Here is a 17,594-nt window from a genome sequence, read left to right on the forward strand (position 1 = left end):
CCAGCCCGCCGCGCCTAGAGCTCCCCAGCTGCCTCCCCGCTGCCCCCACGCACCTGCTCCTCATGCTGGGCCCCCTCCCAGGTGCCGCTGGGGGCCCCCGGATGGTACCTGAACAGGACCTGGCCTGTCAGAGCCCAGCCAGCACCAGACCTGGGGTGTGCGGGCCGGGCCTGCTCACCTGGCCAGCCGGGTGACCCCCTCCTCGTGCCCGGCCGAGGTCCTGAGCAGCTGCCAGCCCCCCTCCCGCTCCATGCACTGCACCACGTCGTCGTTGCCACCTCGGAGAAGCACGGCCTGCAGCGCGTCCACCGCGGAGCTGCAAAGACACGGGCGTGGCTGGCAGGGCGCCCAGCTACGCGCGCGCATGCGCGCGCACGCACACCTGTGCTGCTGGCAGACGTGTCCCGGGGCCGCCCAGCCAGCTCCCTACCAGCAGCATCCTATGGGGCGCAGGTTCTGGGCTTGCCCCTTCCCCTCATCCGGGCACCACTGTGGACCCTCTGATCTCAGGCAGACTGCTCCTGTCTCCCCAACCCCCATGAGGGGATGTTGGGGACTCTGCAGGTAGTGTCCCCAAGGCCCCCTGGAGCAGGCAAGGCCCTCATTAATTTTAGGGTAACAATCAGCTGCTTTTTTCACCTGCCTTAAAGACCTTCGTTTAAAAAAAAAAAAGATGAAAAAGAAAATGGAGAAAACGCTTCATAAAAATGAACTCAAAAGGCAAATCAGAGTCTGACTCCTGCCTGGGCCAGGCAGCTCCATCTGCCACGCCCAGCTGGCCCTCTCTCTTGTAGGAGGGGCCCAAGGAGGCAGAAACCAGCTGGAACTGCGTGTCTGGCCCCCTCACTTGATGAACCCTTCCCCAGCTCAGGCAGAGGGTGCAGGGCTGCCAGTGAGCAGGCAGCAGGGGCAGGACCTCACAGGATTAGGGACAGCAGTGCTGGCCCAATATGGACCTGGCAGAGGCTCACACCAGCCTGCGGCCCAGAGAGACAGCACATCAGGGTCCCCAGGGCCACACAGGGAGGGCCTCAGGGCCGCAGCCCCCACCCCTGTGCTGATCCCCTCTCCTGACATCGATCACCTCACGTCAGTCCCCGCGTGGGCCCTCAGACGTGAGTGTGTGTCAACGTAGGGCCGTCCCTGGGGCTCCTGGCCCAAGGGCACATGCCCACCCCCTGGCCAGTGCACTGGACCCTCCACGGGGCGGTCAGGCGTCAGCTGCATGGGGTCTTCCTGTGACCTCGATGGCTCAGCTGCTGGGGTGCAGGGGCAGCCAGGGGCCTAGGCGCTTGGAGCATGAGGGCCAGGTCTTGCCAGCTGCACAGTACAGGCCTCACATCTGGGGAGGGGCGGGGTGGGTGTGGGGGACTCTGACGCGCTTTTGGAGGCCCTGTGACTGGTCCTGGTCCAGGGGTCCTGGCAGCCCAGGAAGCAGATGCTGGTAGACTCCCCCAAGCCCAGCCGTATGCACACAACCCACTTCCTCCACCTCGGCCCAGCTCCATCCTTATGGTCATCCCCGGGTGGAATGAGGGCTGTGGGGATGCCCCTGGTTGGGGGGAGGGGTCTGGTGTCCACTGACAGCTGGACAGGCTCCCTGGCTGTGCGTCCACAGACTATACCCAGCTGGGTCCCCGCCCCAGGGAAGACACTAGAAGGTGGCTCCCACTGTCCCAGGAGCTCTGCAGTCCCAGCAGAGGCCCAGACACTGGGGGGCCCCTGGACGTGGGGCGCCCACACCGACTGCAGGCACAGAAAACCAATCCAGCCACGCGGTCACTGGGCAGATGCCCATGGTGCCTGCCAAGGAGTCCCGCACGGTGTGGGCAGGGCTGGGCCACACCTAGGGCCCAGCAGCTCTGCGCCTGGCTCCACACCCTGCGCCAGGCCTCAAGGCCCAGAAGAGGTGCCACCTGGCTACAGCGAACGGGCAGTGGTGAGAGGGGCAGGTCTGGCCGAGGAGCAGGTCGACAATTCAGATGAGGTGCCTCCCTGTCTGTTCACCCTACTGCCCAGACTTTCTGGGGGTGTGGCGTTTGCAAGGGTCTGACTTGCTGGCTAATGGCCTCCGTCAGAGCCAAGGCCTGTGCCTGGCACTGCACACATCCTGGCTCAGGGGTGGCCCCCCAGAACCCCTCTTTGGGCCATGGGACTGTAGGCCCCACAGCTCAGACCACGGCGCTGGAGCCGGTGTGCTAGGCCCGGGGTTGCTTGGGCCATGTCTGCTGGGCCGTTCACATTTCCACCCGGTCTGCACAGTCAGGCCAGGCCTCCTGACACACAGCCTTCGCTGGAGTGGATGCGTTAGTTCTGCGGTGGGGCAGCCCCGCAGTGGGGCGGGGCGAACTGACTCTGTCCCTCATGTGTCCCCAGCCAGACCCTGGGGAAGGGTGGGGAGGCGGCCAGGCTGACAGTCACTCAGGCTCCGGTGGCCCTGGGGCGTCAGCTTCCTCTGCTCATCCTGTGGCCCCAGACAACTGTTTGGAGCCCTGAAGAGCCACCAGGGGGAGCAGGAATGTCCCCAGGAGCTGAAACAGCCCCACCCTGCCGTCCCCAGGCTCCTGCCCCAGGACCCAGGGCCCCAAACCCCAACGAGAGGCAAGGGGAACGTGCCTGCATAGGCCAGTGGCACCAGGGGCCTGGCTCTGAGCCAACCCGGCATCACCCGTGTGGCAGCTGGGCCCTCCCCAACAGGGCTGGGGGCCGGGGCCAACCCAGCTGAGAGGCCACTCAGGGGAGGCAGGGAGGCTGCTGCAGAGTTTCTGTCTGAAGGTGGGGGGCCCCAATCAAGTGTGGGAAGAGCTGGAACTTGGAGCTGAAGACAGGTCGCAAACACAGAGTGGGCTCACGCAGACCCTGCCATACCCAAGCATTCCTCATGCTCCGCCCTCCCAAAGAAGGCGCAGTTCACGACCCATCTGATGTCCCCAGGAAGCCCCGCCCCGACTGTCCCCAGGGACAGGGAAGCTGCACTCCCAGCAGGGACAGCAGCCCACAGACGAGCGTGCCAGGGGCGCAAGGTGGGGCCCGCTTACCTGCAGGGCTCGAGGCTCCGCGAGGCCAGGCCTGCGCTGGCGCTCTTCCTCTCCTTGGCCTGCAGGTCCCTGGGCAGCTGGACACCCACGGTGCAGCTGACCCGCAGCAGCAATGCCGCAAACAGCTGGGGGTGGAGCTCCAGCACCGCCGGCCCAGACGCCGGGGCAGACGCTACCTCGTACAGCGCACAGGTGGCCTGGGGACGGGGCCACCTCAGCCTCAGCCCTCCCCGCTCCGGGCCAGGTCTAACGAGGCCGGCCACAGCGAAGGCTGGGCCCTGCACCCCAGGACCCAAACTAGCCTGAAGCCCCACTTCCTTAGCAGGTACCCCATGTCCCCAGAGGTCTTGGGCCCTGGGAGCAGCAGGAGGCGCCTGAGGGGCGGCCGGGTGGGCAGGACAAGGAGCTCAGCCCTGCCCAGCTGGGCCCTCGGGGGCAGGAGGCAGGCCCAGGGCAGTGTGGCCGCCGGGGGACGGGCTCCCAGCATCTGCTCTCGTGCTTTAGCAGGAGGAGGAGGAAACTCTCTCACAGCTGCTTTACTGTGGAAACGCTGCCAAGCTGGGTTTATTCTTTTTCCGCAGGGTGAAACAGAGTGCGCTCCCTCGGGGACCGACACCTGCGGGGCCTTTACGAGCGCCTGCTCCGGTGCCCCAGTCAGCCTCCAGGTGCCTGCGGGGTGCCACCCAGGCCCCCCCCCCCGAGGGGCCCTCCCGCGGCGGCCACGAGGCCCCTTACCAGCCTCCTGGACCGGCAGGGGGGAGGGGGAGGGGCCCGGCGTGCCGCCCCAGAGCTCACTCACCGCAAGGGGCGGCAGGGTGGCCGCGCGGTCGGGCGCGCTGCTCCGCAGGAAGGCCCGGCTCTGCTTGAACGGCACGTCCCTGTTCATCTTCTCCAGGAGCAGCCCCAGGACCTGCGTGGCGAGGCTGGGCTCCACGGCCAGCGCCCTCCACAGGGTGCAGGTGTGGCTGGAGCGGGGCAGGAGGACGGTCACCCCGAGGCCGCTGCTGGCCCCTGTCGTGCCCACCAGCCTCAGCTCCAGCCAGGCCACGAGCGGCACCCTGACCTCAGACCCCAACTCACCCCTTCCTCTGACCCAGTGGCCTGCAATCAGGCGGCCCGGGGGGCGAGCAGAGCTGGCAAAAAGGGCAGAAGATCTCACTGGTACGGGGGCGGGGAGAGGAGGCGACCCCTGGGAGCTGCCAGAAGCAGACACTGGACTTCCTTGGAGGGGGCGGCACCACCCCAGGCCTCGGGGGCACCTACAAGTCACCTTTCCCGCAATGAGCAGCACGTGGCCAAGGAAGGCAGGCATGTGAGTGAGGTCAGGCGGAGGCCGCAGGAGGCCCGAGCAGCCTGCAGACCCCGGGTGCTCAGACACACGGGGAGGCAGCTGTGCGTCGCACGTTTACGGAGAGAAGTGACAGACTCCAGATATCTAACTGGACCCGGAAATTCTAAAAATAGAGCACATCTGGAAGCCAACCAACAGCCCTTTAGAAATGAGACACAGGGACTTCCCTGGCGGTCCAGTGGTCAAGACCTGTGCTCCCAGTGCAGGGGGCCCGGGTTCGATTCTTGGTCAGGGGACTAGATCCCACATGCTACGCGGTGTGGCCAAAAAGACAAAACAAACAAACAAAAAGAATTGAGACACCTAACCCTGCACTCAGTGACATATTTGGCACCAGCCTGGATACAGCAGGAGAGAGAAACAATGAAGTGGAAGGTAAACGGAGGGAGTTACCCAGAAGCCAGCAGAGAACAATCACGGTGGAAATTCAGAGCCAGACGTGTAGGGGGTGGGACGAAAAGGTCTGGCAGACATTTGAGAGAGTGTCTGAAGAGGGGGGCTGAAAACCGGTCAGAGCTGAGGACAGACACCAACTCACAGGCTCAGGAAGCCCGGCAGCCGCCTGGCGGAACAAGGAATGGACACCCACGCCCCCCACCCCCAAAGAAGCAGAGTGCCATAGACAAGGGGCACCTGGTGCGTGTCCCTCACGACCTCGGCACCACCTGGACTCACAGGAGCCAGAAAAGGACACGTCCTCTTACTCAGACTCAAAGAAAGCACGTGCCCAGCTCGAGTCCCAAACTCTGGCAAATAACCTCCGAGAAGGACAGCTGAATAAATGCACATTCAGACGCACAGAAGTGGGGCTTGTCGCCCCCAGGAGCCGCACGGGGCTCTGGAGGGTGCACTCCAGCGGGAGGGCGCCAGGGCCCTTCGCCGCCTGGTCTCTTCACACCAGGCAGCTCTGCTGTGACGCGGCGACGGCAGCCACGGGCACGGACAAGGAAACGAAGGTGTGCTCGCTCCCGGAACGCCACCACGGACACGGACATTCCAGTTGCATATGACTTTCCGGACATGAAATATAATTCTTTTGACTTTTCCCCAACCGTTTACAAGTGTATAGCCCATCGTTGGCTCAGAGGCAGCGGGTGGTGGGCAGATTTGGCCCTGGCCGCACTGTGCCCACCCTGCCCTGACGACCCCGCTCCTATGAACACGCAAAGCACTGGCACAGCAGGAAAGGAGGGACAGCAGCACCCTGCACCCCGAGGACAGCAAAAGAAGCAGGAGAACGTCCAGAGGGCTTCACTGACACCACGTTCAAGATCAGGCAAAACACACCTCTGGCAACAGCAGTCAGACAGCAGCGACCTTTCAGGGAGTTTCGACCGAGCAGGCACAGAGCCTAGTAGGGGCTGAATGCCTGCCCCGTCTCCCTCTGCGCGCGGCTGAGGCCCCCCAGGGCCTGTGGCAGTGTCCGTGCTCTCCTGCATGAGCTGCACCCATGAAAGGCAGGGACGCCGAGCCGAGGGGCGGGTGCGTGAGCAGACACACTGCCTGCACAGGGCAGCCACGACAAGGACGGGCAGGGCGGGGGGCCGCCCCTGCAGAGGCCTGCACTGCCCGGGGACGCTGGAGAACACAGAGTGTGCAACTTCCAAACTAATTGAGTAGAAGACGAAATTGTAAAAAAGACCCCGTCAATCTAAAAAGGACAATGAAGAAGATAAAGAAAAAAGACCAAGAGAAGACAAAAAATAAGACAGTGGGTTTAACCCCAACTACCTCAGCAACCAAGAGCGTCTATTTACCCTGGAAAAGGAACACGCCTAAACTGCAAAGGCAAAGAAAGGCTGACAGTGACGGGCCGGGAGAGGCGACAGCGGCAAACGCTGACAGATGTGACCTGGGGAGAAGCCGCACACACTGGGACCGGGGCCCCGAGCGGCGCCGGCACCTAAGTGAGAGCAAAGCAGGCAGCGCGCGCGCACGTCTTGACGGCAGGTGCAGGCGCGTCCGCCACCGGGGCCATGGCCACGGGGAAGGGCTGTGCTGCCTCCCCACACAGGGGCCTCCAGGAGGCCTCCACCCACGCCGTGGACAGCAAACAAAGACAGGGGCAGCGGGCCCTGAGCTCTGGAAGCACTGGGACCACAGCAACGGCCACCTGGAGGCCTCGGTGCAGGAGGGGAGGGGACCCCAGGGGCTGTGGTACACAGATAAGGCTGGGCACAGGCCCTGGCGTGGAGAAGTCCTGCCCTGAGAGCCCGAGGATGGCAACTTGAGGGTCGCCGATGGGAGCTCGGGGGCTGGGGTGCGAGTGGGGAACGGGTCGGAGCTCCCATACTTCGCCCCGCCCCTGGCAACCACGAATTGCCCCCTTCCTGGCTCAAGGAGGGGGCCCCAGGGGTCTGCTCACAGATGATGGTGGACACCCTCCAGAGAACCAGCCCTGAGGACTGGCCAGCACAGCCCATGAGAGTGAGCCTGTCTCCACCCAGTCCAGGGCCGGGGTCTCCAGGCTCCCACGCAGAGGGGCTGGGGCCCGTGAACGCCACACCAGGGTGGCAGTGACCCTGGAATGTGGAGCCCAGGTGGCTGGAGCCCCACCCGCCCCCACAGGCTAGTGGGCACCACGTACCTGTCAAAGGGCAGGGGGCTGCCCAGAAGGCTGGACACCACGGCGGCGTGGTGCCGGGCCGCCAGGACGTACACGCTGTGCTGTGCGGCCTGCAGCACGTGCTCCCCGCGGGTCTCCTGCAGCTTGGAGCGCAGCACGCTCACGATCTCGGGCACCTGTGGGCGGGCACGCAAGCGCGGTTAGGCCTGCAGCGGGGACACGCCCACACCAGGGGCCCGTCCCCCATGGCCAGGGTGCAGGGGCCCCGGGGAGGCTGGCTGGCCAAGGGGAGGGAAGTCCTGTGAGCTCAGAGCTCCCTGCTGCCGGTGCCCAATGGACAGCAGGATCGCAGAGACCTCGGGGCCGAGGGAGCCGATCCCACACTCCACACGGGAAGCGGGAAGCGACGGGACCCAAGAGGGGCCTGCTGGGAGGAGGCACTGAGACACACACAGGCGTGTGCAGGGCAGAGCGGGAGGGGAAGGCCACCGCAGTGAGCGCTGAGGCTGATGGGGTGACCCAGCCTGTCCCTGGAGGCAGGTCACACACGGGCTGCGCTGCCCCACACCACCTCCCGTGCGGCGTACTGGAACAGGGACAGCGACATGCAGCCCTGTGCCCAGACTGAGGCCACAGCTGGGCTGGGAGAGGGCCGGCAGCCTCAGGCAGGCTTCATGGGCTGCAGCTGCTGCAGAGGCCACAGATGGGTAACCAGGGCACAGTCACCATCGTGGGCCCCGCGCCACGGGGGTGCTGCCCACGACGGTCTGGGCTGCACAGCTGGGAAGCACCCTGGTGCAAGGTGAGAGCTGATGACAGAGCACTGGACACGGCCCCAGGGACGTGGTCCCCGGGACGGGAAGCTGGCAGGCCGTGGGCTCCGCCAACCCTGGGCTCCTGGGCAGGGCTGGCTGAGGAACCCGCCCGGGGGCCTGGGCCACAGGAGCAGCGGGAAGGGACCGGCGCGGGGGCACGGGGCGTGGTCCTCGGCAGGGGAGGCAGTGCTGCATGTCCAGTGCTGCCTGGGCCGGGCCAGAGCCCCTGCCTGGGCCTCAGGGAGAGGCCCTGCCACCACCATTTCTCAAAGGACTTGTAAGCATGACGAGGCTGTTTTCTTTTTATGACCTCGAGCCCAGAAGGTTGAGGACCCGACTCACAGGCATCCGCACCTCCTTCTAAAGACCTGAACCTCTTTGCTTTGCTCCCACCCGCCTGCCCAGACCCTCGACTGGTCCAGCTGCGTCTCCCTGACAAGACAGGCCGCCACACTAAATAGCCTCCCCGTGTTCCTGCCCGGGGACCTGGGCGGGAAGGTGGTGCTTTAGTGGAGCAGCCTTCGCAGCCGCTGGGCCGGTGCCACCCGTTAGCCGTGGGCGCAGTGACGTTCGCAGACAGCTGCACTGGGACCTTCCAGTCCACGGCCGCCGCTGCAACAGGCCAGACCGTCTCCGGGGCGAGGGGCACGGCTCCTCTCCAGTCTCCTGGGCTCTTTCTTGGCCACGAGGGGCACTGGTCCCCTGAAGATGTGCAGGCCTGGAGGACTCAGGCACTCGTGTGGTTCCCGCACAGACGCAGGTGAGGGCGGCCTTCCTGCAGAAGCCTGTCCCTGTCACCCCAGGTTCTCAAGTGCATTGGAATAGAGTTGCCCATATATATGCTTCATGGTATGTCGAATCTCTTATGTATACGTTTTCCCCTTTCTCACTTTGCTTTCTTGGATGTTGGCTCTCTTTCTGTGGCTTGTCTTGGCAGAGCTTTATTCCTAATTGTTTCACTGGGCTTATCTATCTTCTTCTCTAATGTCCTCTTTGCTGTTGCATATTCTTTTCAGCAGCCGTACCCGTGGGCGCCTGTGAGCAGCTTGAATCTGCTTCCTGCAAACCGTGATGGCAGCGCCCAGGCGCTCAGGCGTGGCGGGCTCTGGGGCTGCATCGGCACCGGGTTCTCGGCTTCCCAGGACTGGTGAGCAGGGGCTGCACCCTAGGCCTGCAGGGCTGCTCCAGACGTACCTTCACCAGCCCTGCTCCCGCGCCTCTTGGTGGCAAGCCCCGCGGGGGCCCTTTAACCTTCCCTCACACCTGGTCTAGGCTGTCTCCTCACAGTAGCCTCACGGAGCTATAATTGCACACCACATACTTCACCCATTTTAAGTGTACAAGTCAGTGGTTTTTCGTATATTCACAGGGTTGTGCAGCCATCAATTTTAGAATATTTCTATCACCCGAAAAGAAACCTCATTTCCACGAGCAGTCGCTCCCGGGTTCCCCCGCCCCACCCCTGGCGACCACGAATCCACTTTCCGTGTCTGGATTTGCCTCTTCTGAGCATTTCAGAGAAATGGAATCACACTCTGTGGGGCCTTCTGTGACCAGTGCCTCACACTTCGCCGAGCATTTTCCGGGCTCCTCCAGGCGCTGCGGCGGGAATCGGCCCGTCACTCCTTCCAGCTGCTGACGAGTGTTTCACTGAACGGACACATCCAGCGACTAACTGGTGGGCGTCTGCGTCGTTGCCATGGTTGGGCTGCCAGGCGCATGTCCGTACAGGTTCCCATGGGCATGGGCCCGCTGCTCCCGGGTACACGCCTAGGAGTGGAACTGCCGGGTTGGGCGGCGCCTCCGTGTTTAACGCCTGCCGGGCATCTCTGCAGCAGCGGCTTCACTTCCCATGCCCGCTGTTCTTTCCCGGCATGTCTGTCCCGCCCTCCACCTGACCAGCCTGGCTTGCTGGCGGAGGGGCTCAGCCCGGTCACGGGTCACCTGCTAGGACCACTTTTTCTGATTTAGTGTCAGAGAAACTCAAAGTCCAACAGTGTCCAGGTGTCTCTACGGGGTCCCCCTGCCAGGCTCTCAGGGTAGGAAAGAAAACGGTGGCCCGCCACGGCCCCCATGGGTACTGATGCCAGTGGCCATGTCACATGAGACAGAGGTGGCACGTTGCAGACAGGCTGAAGGTGTAAGTCAGGGACACAGCACCCGGGGTAGGTGTGCTGAGTATGTCTGGGAGCCTGAGCCAGGAGGAGGCAGCCCAGCAGCTCCCTGAGAGGCCAGAAGCAGCCTCGGTGTGCTGGGCCCAGGGAGAGGCACCTGGATTTATCAAGGACGGGTGGGACCTGGAACTATTAAGGGACTCCTAGAAGAAAACGGGGAAATCTTCAGGACATTAGGTTTGGCAATGATTTCTTGGATGTGATGCCCAAAGCACAGGCAACAAAAGGAAACACAGGCATGTGGAACTATATCAAACTTTAAAACTTTTATGCATCAAAGGACACAGTCATGAGTGTGAAAAGACAACCTATCGAATGGGAAAAATATCTGCAAATCATATATCCGATAATGGGTTAATGTCCAGAATATATAAAGAACTCCTACAATTCAACAACAACAACAAAAAATCAAATAATCTGATTTAAAAATGGGCAAAGGATGCAAACTGCCCCAAAGAAGACATACAAATGGCCAACAAGCATATCACAAGATGCTCAACAAAGCTAATTACGTGGGATGTGCAAATCAAAACCAACATGACAAACCACCTCACACCCGTCGGGGTGGAGACTATCAAAAACACAGGTATTTAAAGGAAACCATGATTAGAGAAACAGAGTACAAGTTAACATAGAGACACCTGATATACACAAATATTAAATGAAAAAATATTACCAATATTAATAATTATAGATGTCTGTTAATTTCCTCTTTTAGCTAATTAAAATAATATGCCATATTGTACTTCTGAGGCTTAGGGGAAAATGTCCATTCCTGAAGAACTTTCGTTATGTAAAATATATATATATACATATAAAACATTAAAAAAAAGAAAACAGGTATTAACAGGTACTGGTGAGGATGTGGAGAAACTGGAACCCGTGTGCTGTTGGTGGAAACGTAAACTGGTGCAGCCACTAAGGAAAACAGTATGGCAGCTCCTCAAAAAATTCAGAATAGAAACGACCACATGATCCTGCAAACCCACTTCTGGGTGTTTACCCAAAAGAAAACAGGATCTTGAAGAGATATGTATTACACCCATATTCATAGCAGATTATTCACAGTAGCCAAGAGATGAAAGCAGCCCAAGTGTCCACCCACAGAGGAAAAAGCAAACAAAGTGTGCCGTGTGTATACACACACCAGGACCACCAGTGGCCACTGCCTGCGGCCTGGTCTGTCCCCACCCCCCACACAGAGCCACCAGGGCACCTTTCTACCACTCCAGTCTGACCTGGAAGCCCCACTGAATGCAAAATAAGATCCAAACCTTGGCCCATCAAACCCCGACTAGGACTCACAGCTGTGCCTGTGCCGCCCTCCTCCTCCCCCAGCCCACTTCCACTCCCAGAAGGAGTGCGCCACGATGGCACGCGTTCCCCTCCAGGCGCCACACCACGCACTGCGGCCCCTCCGCCAGCAACTCCTGCTCCTCCCCGCCTCCCTGGGATGGTATTTGTTATGTATCCATCCAGTACAGGACCGGTATCCAGAATATACAAAGTGCTTCTGCAAATCAATAAGAAAAGCACAGACAACCCAGAAGAAAAGTGGGCAAGACTGGTGTCCTCACAGAAGAGGATGTCCGAATAGCCAGGAAATGTGCAAAAGTGTTCCACTTCATAAGCCACCAGAGAAACGCAAACAAAACTCGACCATGAAGCCGTTACACACTCACTAGAAAGGACAGAAATGGCGCGTTGGCAGGGGCGTGGCATGCGGGAGCTGCAGGCGGCGCTGGTGGAAGCTGAATGGCCTGGAGCGCCATCTGACAGCCCTGGGACAGCTGCACGGGGGCCTCTCCTTCAGGCCCCGGTCGCTCTCCTGGGTGTGTCTCCAACCAAAATGTACCCTCAGGTCCAAAGGACCCGCAGTCTGGCAGCACTCTCGGTGCTCAGACTGGGAACTGCCCAAGCGCTCACGGAGGTGGGTGGGTGGGTGGGTGACGTGGCCCTCACAGCGGGAAGGAGCAGCGCTCGGGCCAGGCCGGGAGACGTGTCGTCTCGCAGGCTACCGCCATGTGGGGCAGACATGAGGCCCCTGTACATGAGGTGCACGCCGAGGCATGCTCTGTGCTGCAGGGCGTCTGCTGGGCTATAAGGGACTCGAGTTGGTAGGACCTGTGCTCCAGCCTGAGCGAGCCCCCAAGGCCATGCACTTAGGACAAACCCCCTTTTCTGCTGCTATGCTTCACTTTAATGGGGAGCCTAACTCTCCCTCTAGACACAGGGGACCCCACCTGCCAGGCCATCGGCTCTCCAGGATTCACAGACACGCGTTCTAGAAATCCCGATCCTTGGAGCCTGCCTCAGACACGAGGACCTGGGCACGTCTGTCATGGTGGCTGCCAATGCATGTCTGGGAACTCTGTGGAAAGCCACGTGAGCTCACGGCCAGAAGGACTCAGAGGCGATGGGCAGGACAGCACCTGAGCGTCCTGGGCACCTCTGCTCTGGGCCAGACCCGCCGCGGAACCCTCTGTGCAGGCACCTGGGGACCCTCCGGACCTGCGTCTTCACCGGCAAAGTGAGCAGGGAGCTCAGCCAGTGCTGGCTGGTGCCAGGTGATAGCCCCTAGCACTGGCATTTCCCTCTCAGTTGCCTTTTCCGCCCTTAAGTTCTCCGCAGTTACTTTCACTTAATTCTGTCTTCAAAGAGAAGAGAAAGATCTGTCCAACTCAGGCCCACAGGGAAAATGAGCAGAGCGCTTAGGGCCGAACCTCCAGAGAGCAGGAGCTGGGCCTGAGGGAGTGGGGTGGGGCGCCCCAAGGTACCCAGCCCCGCCCACCCACGCTCTGGGCACGTCCCAGACAAGACCACGCCCCCACCCGGCCCCCGCCAATCCGCGCCCCAGCCTCGACCGGCCCCACCTTCTCCAGGAGCACGTTGACCCGCTCCTTCAACAGGCAGTTGATCATCACCGTAGCGGCTCGGGAGCAGTCCTTGTCGGGGTCTCCCAGGCCCTCAAACAGGGTTAGCAAGAGGCTGATGAGCTGATCTGGCGGGAGGCGCTTGCCAATAATCTAGGAGGGCAGTGGCGTCAGGAAGGCTGAGAGCACAGGGTCAGCACACCTTCCCGGCGGAACATCCCAGGGGCTCGAGTTTCCGGGGAAGGGCTGACAACATTTCCGCCTCTCAGTTCCCTCCTCCAGCCTTTCCCACCCTCTTACAAGCCCTGTCTGCAAGGCTTCGGGAGCTCCTGCCAGTGCAAGGGTGGGGTGGCCCATGCACGGGAGCCCCCATCCCCAGACTGAAGCCTGGCCAGGTCCAGGAGACAGCCTCCAGGCCCTCCAGGCCCAGGCCCCTGGAAGGGGGTCCCTGGGCAGCTGCAGGGCCCAGGTCAGTGTGCCCTCCCTGAGGCTCCTCCTGAGAGTCAAGGGCAGATGGTGGCATGTTCCACCCTGGACGGCCCGGCCACCGAGACTCTGCGGACCTTCAGCTCCCCGTGCAGCCCCTGCCCTTCCCTCCACGGAAGAGAGCAACGAGGAGTTAAAGCAGATAAACTTTGTACAAAGAAGAAATAAAAGTGGTCGAATATCCAAGAAGTCTGATCCCAAACATACAGTTCCGCTCTGCCTGGACTCGCCCAGGGCAGGCTCTTTGCTTCCCAGTGTCTGAGCAGCCCCCCTCCCCCTCCCCCCGCCACCCCCTTCCCTTCCTTCTTCGGCAGGAGAGAAAGCCTCCTGACCCCTGAGGGCCATTTCCATCACCAAATGGAACAACAGCACCGCCCTGGCTTGGGGGCTCACGGGGTGGGCTAGGGGCAGCTTTCTCAACCCTCTGGAGCCGGGGCTGGGCTCCTGCCCACACCCTCCCTGCTGGGCCTCGGAGGGAGGGGGGACCCCAGCAAGCACAGGAGGGGGCAGGAGGTGGTGCTGGACACCGAACTCTCTGAGTGAGACCCGTCCGCGTGCCCGGCCCGGCACCCATGGAGCCCGTGCGCGAGAGGAGCTGCCGCAGAGGCGCCCTGGGCCCTGACCGTGCAGCCCCTCCTTCCCGCGCAGGGGCCCTGGCAGGTACCTGGGCTACGCTGTGGCAGGTGTGGAACAGGATGGAGGGGTCAGGGTGCACCAGGCCGTCCTGGAGGCTGAGGAGCTGCTCAACCGCATCATCCCGGTAATCGCGGGAGAAGCCTGCCGCGGCGGGAGGGAGTGCAGGGCTGGGTGGAGGCCTCCACTCTGCTCCCTCACCACACCCCCTGCACCGCGGCCCAGCCAGGGGCTCACCCTCGTAGCCCAGCTGGAGGTAGAGCAGGGAGTAGACACAGCTCACAGCCTCCTGGCGGGTGGCAGGCCATAGGTCCGCGCACCGTGGGGAGAAGAGGCCGAGGAGGAGGCCCAGGTTGTGGAAGGGCACCAGGGCCTGGAGAGGCAGATGTGCGGGTGCTGTAGGGCCACGGGGGCAGATGGCCAGAGATGGGGGCTGGAGCTCAGGAGATGCTGCGGTGGGCAGGTGCCGCCTGCACCCAGATATGGGAGCCCCTGTCCACCCCTGGGGCCAGCAGGGCCCCTTGTGCAGCTCCTCCTCCTGCATGGCGACCCTCAGCCCCCACGTGCAGGTCCCTGAGAGGGGAGGAGGGCCGGGCGAGTGGGTGTGTGCAGGCAGAGGGCCGGTCGGGCTCTGCTGCTTCAGCAGACACGTGGGAAGTCCCCGCCCCAGAAGGCAAACCCGCCGTCTGGAAAGGGGGCTGCTGCACGAGACCCCTCTCCTCCTAACTCGGTCCCGGTCCCACCTTTCAGAGCCTTTCCTGCTCTCCTCAAATACGAAGCCTTCCTCACCCTGCTCTTAGCAAAGGGCCTTGCCTCCTACGCCCTGGACCTGGGGACATCAACTACCGCCCCCGCCAACACGCAGCCCTCAGCCTTCCTGGCTCCACCACCCTGCTGTCAGCCTCCCCAGGGAAGCAGCGCGCCCCGCCCCTGCCCTGCACAGGCTCCTTAAGGACGTGTAGGGCTCCCGGGCTGCTGCTCCTCCCAGAAGTCACCAGAGGGGACTCCGGAAGGCGGGAGGGCTGGAGCGCTGGACAGAGGACCACCAGCTGCTGTTCCTCTTAGAGAGGGCAGAGCTGTGTCTCATCACGAACAAACGTGAACTCTGGTTGGACCAGGGTTACATGAAAAACAGGCCACAGGAGAACCTGGGTGGGAAAAGCCGTCTAAGCGAGCAAACAGACAGATGCTTCCGGAACACGACGAAAAATAAATACTGCCAACCAGATCAAGCATCGCTCTTAAGAGTGAGACCGTAAAGGCTTGGGGCTGCCGGCAGCTTTCATCTTCCCTCCAATGGCAGCACGAACTAATGTGCATCAATATTGGGGGAGAAAGGCCAAACTCGTGGCATTTGTAAACTATGATGACTGTATCTGAAGAGCACAGAGAATTAATCAAAACTTCATTAGAAAAAACAGCGGAATCTTATAAACTACCCAGTGCCTAAATAGCCAATAATCCATCGTTTTCCTGCCTACCAGCAATAAGCAAATTATTAAATACAGTGGGAGAAAAAGTTACGCTGACAACGGCAACAGAACCTGCGACCCAGAACCCGCCTCTGAGGGGCCCAGAGGGACCTGGATGGAAAGGCCCATTATTAAAAGATGTTACTGCTCAACACACGAAAATGTGGGGTTCATGCCCCCATAAAGCCGCGCTGGGAGCATTTGAGGACCCTAAAACCACTTGATTAATAGTCTTGAAAGAACTGTGAAACTCTGAAAACGTGAAAAGGAGCTGCTTACTCTTAGCAAATATTAAAATGCATAATAACCGCGCGGTCCTTGGACGAAGCTCCTTCCCACCCACTCCAACCACTGAATAATACTTGCCTTTTCCGCAGCATTTCGTGGGTTCAGGCCCCCCTACCTTTGCCCAAACTGTTGCTTCTGCCGCGAAAGTCCTCCTGCTCTCCTTTCACACCCAGGTCCCCATCACCCTTTCCCTCCTCTGGGGAGCACATCAGGCGCCAGTCCCGGCCCATGATCCCGCTCCCGAGGATGAGGGTGCCCATCAGGTTGACACCGAGCGGCCAGCCCTGAGGACAGTTCCTGGCCCTCATGGTCCTCCGTCCACGGCCAGAAAGAGGACGGTGGCACTCACTGGGATGCGGGATGAGCCCAGGCAGCAGCTGGGCAAAGGGCAGAGAGCGTGCTGGCGCTCAGAGACACAAGGGCCCCAGGCAGTGGTCCCCAAGCCGAGGGGCCAGGAATAGGGACAGGGCAAGGGAGTGGCCATGCGGGTCGCCACCTGGGTACTCACGCTGATGTGCAGGTGCTTCAGGAAGTACTGCAGCAGGTAGGCGCTCAGGCCAAGCGCTCGCACCCGCTCGTGGCCCCTCGGGGACTTGATCCATGGGCTCAGGTGCTGGGGAAGAGGGGGGCTTCATATAGGTGCCCTGTCTACAGCCACCCTTCTGGGTGTGGAGGCCAGTGTGCCAGGTCAGAGCAAGCCCCTTGTGCAGCGCACCCCGCCCCATCACTCCATCCTGCTGGCCTGGCTCATGGCCACGGCCACCCAGAGCAAGCCAGGCATACAGAGGGACAGGGTGTTCCTAGGAGTGGGTTGGTCCCGCCCCAGCCCACTGCAGTGCTGCAAAGGACAGGAAGCCATGCCGTAGGCCACCGCAGGCCAGTCTGCCATCACGATGGCCCCAGAAGGTCAGGAGTGCATGTCTGGGGTACCTCAGGGTCTCTCCATCCCGGCACCATGTGATGGAGGGGAGGGGAGAACCAGTTCGGGGCCCCCATCTGGGTCGGGGACCGCACCCATCTGCATACCCGCCCAGGCAGGAGGGGGTCCCCCCGCCGCTCACAGACCCCCCCCACCTCCTTGCATAGCATACCACACTGTCCCCACGGCGCCCCCGCCCTGGTGAAGCGCACACCCACCACACACCTCCACCATGACCTGCAGGCCCTGGGGGGTCATGTTTCGCTGAAGGAGGCTTGTCAGTAAGTCCTTGAGGGCCTGCATGGTGTCCAGGTACAGGGGCTAGAACGAGAGAAGCGGCCGGTCCCACCGTGACCCTGCCACCCGCGCATGGGCATCCGTGCGGCCAGGGCCATGCTCATACCTCCTGGTGGCCGTCCACCCCCTCGGGCTCAGGCAGCACGGCCATAACGCCGTGCAGGCAGCTGTGGATCAGGTCCGCCTGCGCCTGCCCCTCCAGCGCCGGCTCCAGGGAGCTGAGCCTCGAGTTAAGGGCCCAGCACTCACGCAGAGGGGCCCCCCGGCCGGGGCCCCCAGCCCCCAGAGGAAAGGATACGCCAGGTAAGTGCAGGCGAGCATGGCCTTCTTCCGCATGGGCGTCCTCAGGGAGTCCGAGGGCTCGGCCTTGATGAACTCCTGGGGGAGCAGCCGCGGGATGGCCCTTGGCCACAGCACCGGCCTGCCTCCCAGCCTCCCAGCCAGCGCCGCCCCTCACCCACTGGGGCACTCAGGCCCCTCCCCAGGCCCCACCGGCGCTCACCATCATCTGCGCCACCAGCTCCGGCTTCCTCAAGAGCTGGAAGGAGCTGCCGTGGGAGCTGCTGCAGATGGCCTGGCTGGCCATGCAAACGCTCTGCGCGAGGCACAGCCTCAGGGCCAGGTCCTGCGGGGACGCTGGGCTGCAGGTAGGCACCAAGGCCCGAGGCAGCGGCCGTGCCCT

General features: G+C 62.0%; 1 protein-coding gene across 2 annotated transcripts in view; it reads right to left on the minus strand.

Annotated features, from left to right (window-relative positions):
- The window catches only part of MROH1 (maestro heat like repeat family member 1), a 65,984-nt gene that overhangs the window by 2,731 nt on the left and 45,659 nt on the right, over positions 1-17,594 (minus strand). For both annotated transcript variants that reach the window (XM_082601382.1, XM_082601381.1), the window contains 12 exons: positions 17,415-17,537; positions 17,211-17,290; positions 17,019-17,130; positions 16,841-16,936; positions 16,205-16,309; positions 14,174-14,309; positions 13,968-14,080; positions 12,818-12,970; positions 6,977-7,131; positions 3,838-4,003; positions 3,039-3,235; positions 179-316 (listed from right to left, as the gene is read on the minus strand). In XM_082601382.1, the coding sequence (XP_082457508.1) occupies positions 179-316; positions 3,039-3,235; positions 3,838-4,003; positions 6,977-7,131; positions 12,818-12,970; positions 13,968-14,080; positions 14,174-14,309; positions 16,205-16,309; positions 16,841-16,936; positions 17,019-17,130; positions 17,211-17,290; positions 17,415-17,537 (1,574 nt within the window). The remainder of the gene's footprint in view (positions 1-178; positions 317-3,038; positions 3,236-3,837; positions 4,004-6,976; positions 7,132-12,817; positions 12,971-13,967; positions 14,081-14,173; positions 14,310-16,204; positions 16,310-16,840; positions 16,937-17,018; positions 17,131-17,210; positions 17,291-17,414; positions 17,538-17,594) is intronic.

The sequence above is a fragment of the Mesoplodon mirus genome (assembly GCF_964341445.2).
Source record: "Mesoplodon mirus genome assembly, chromosome: 16".
NCBI classification, from domain to species: domain Eukaryota; kingdom Metazoa; phylum Chordata; class Mammalia; order Artiodactyla; family Ziphiidae; genus Mesoplodon; species Mesoplodon mirus.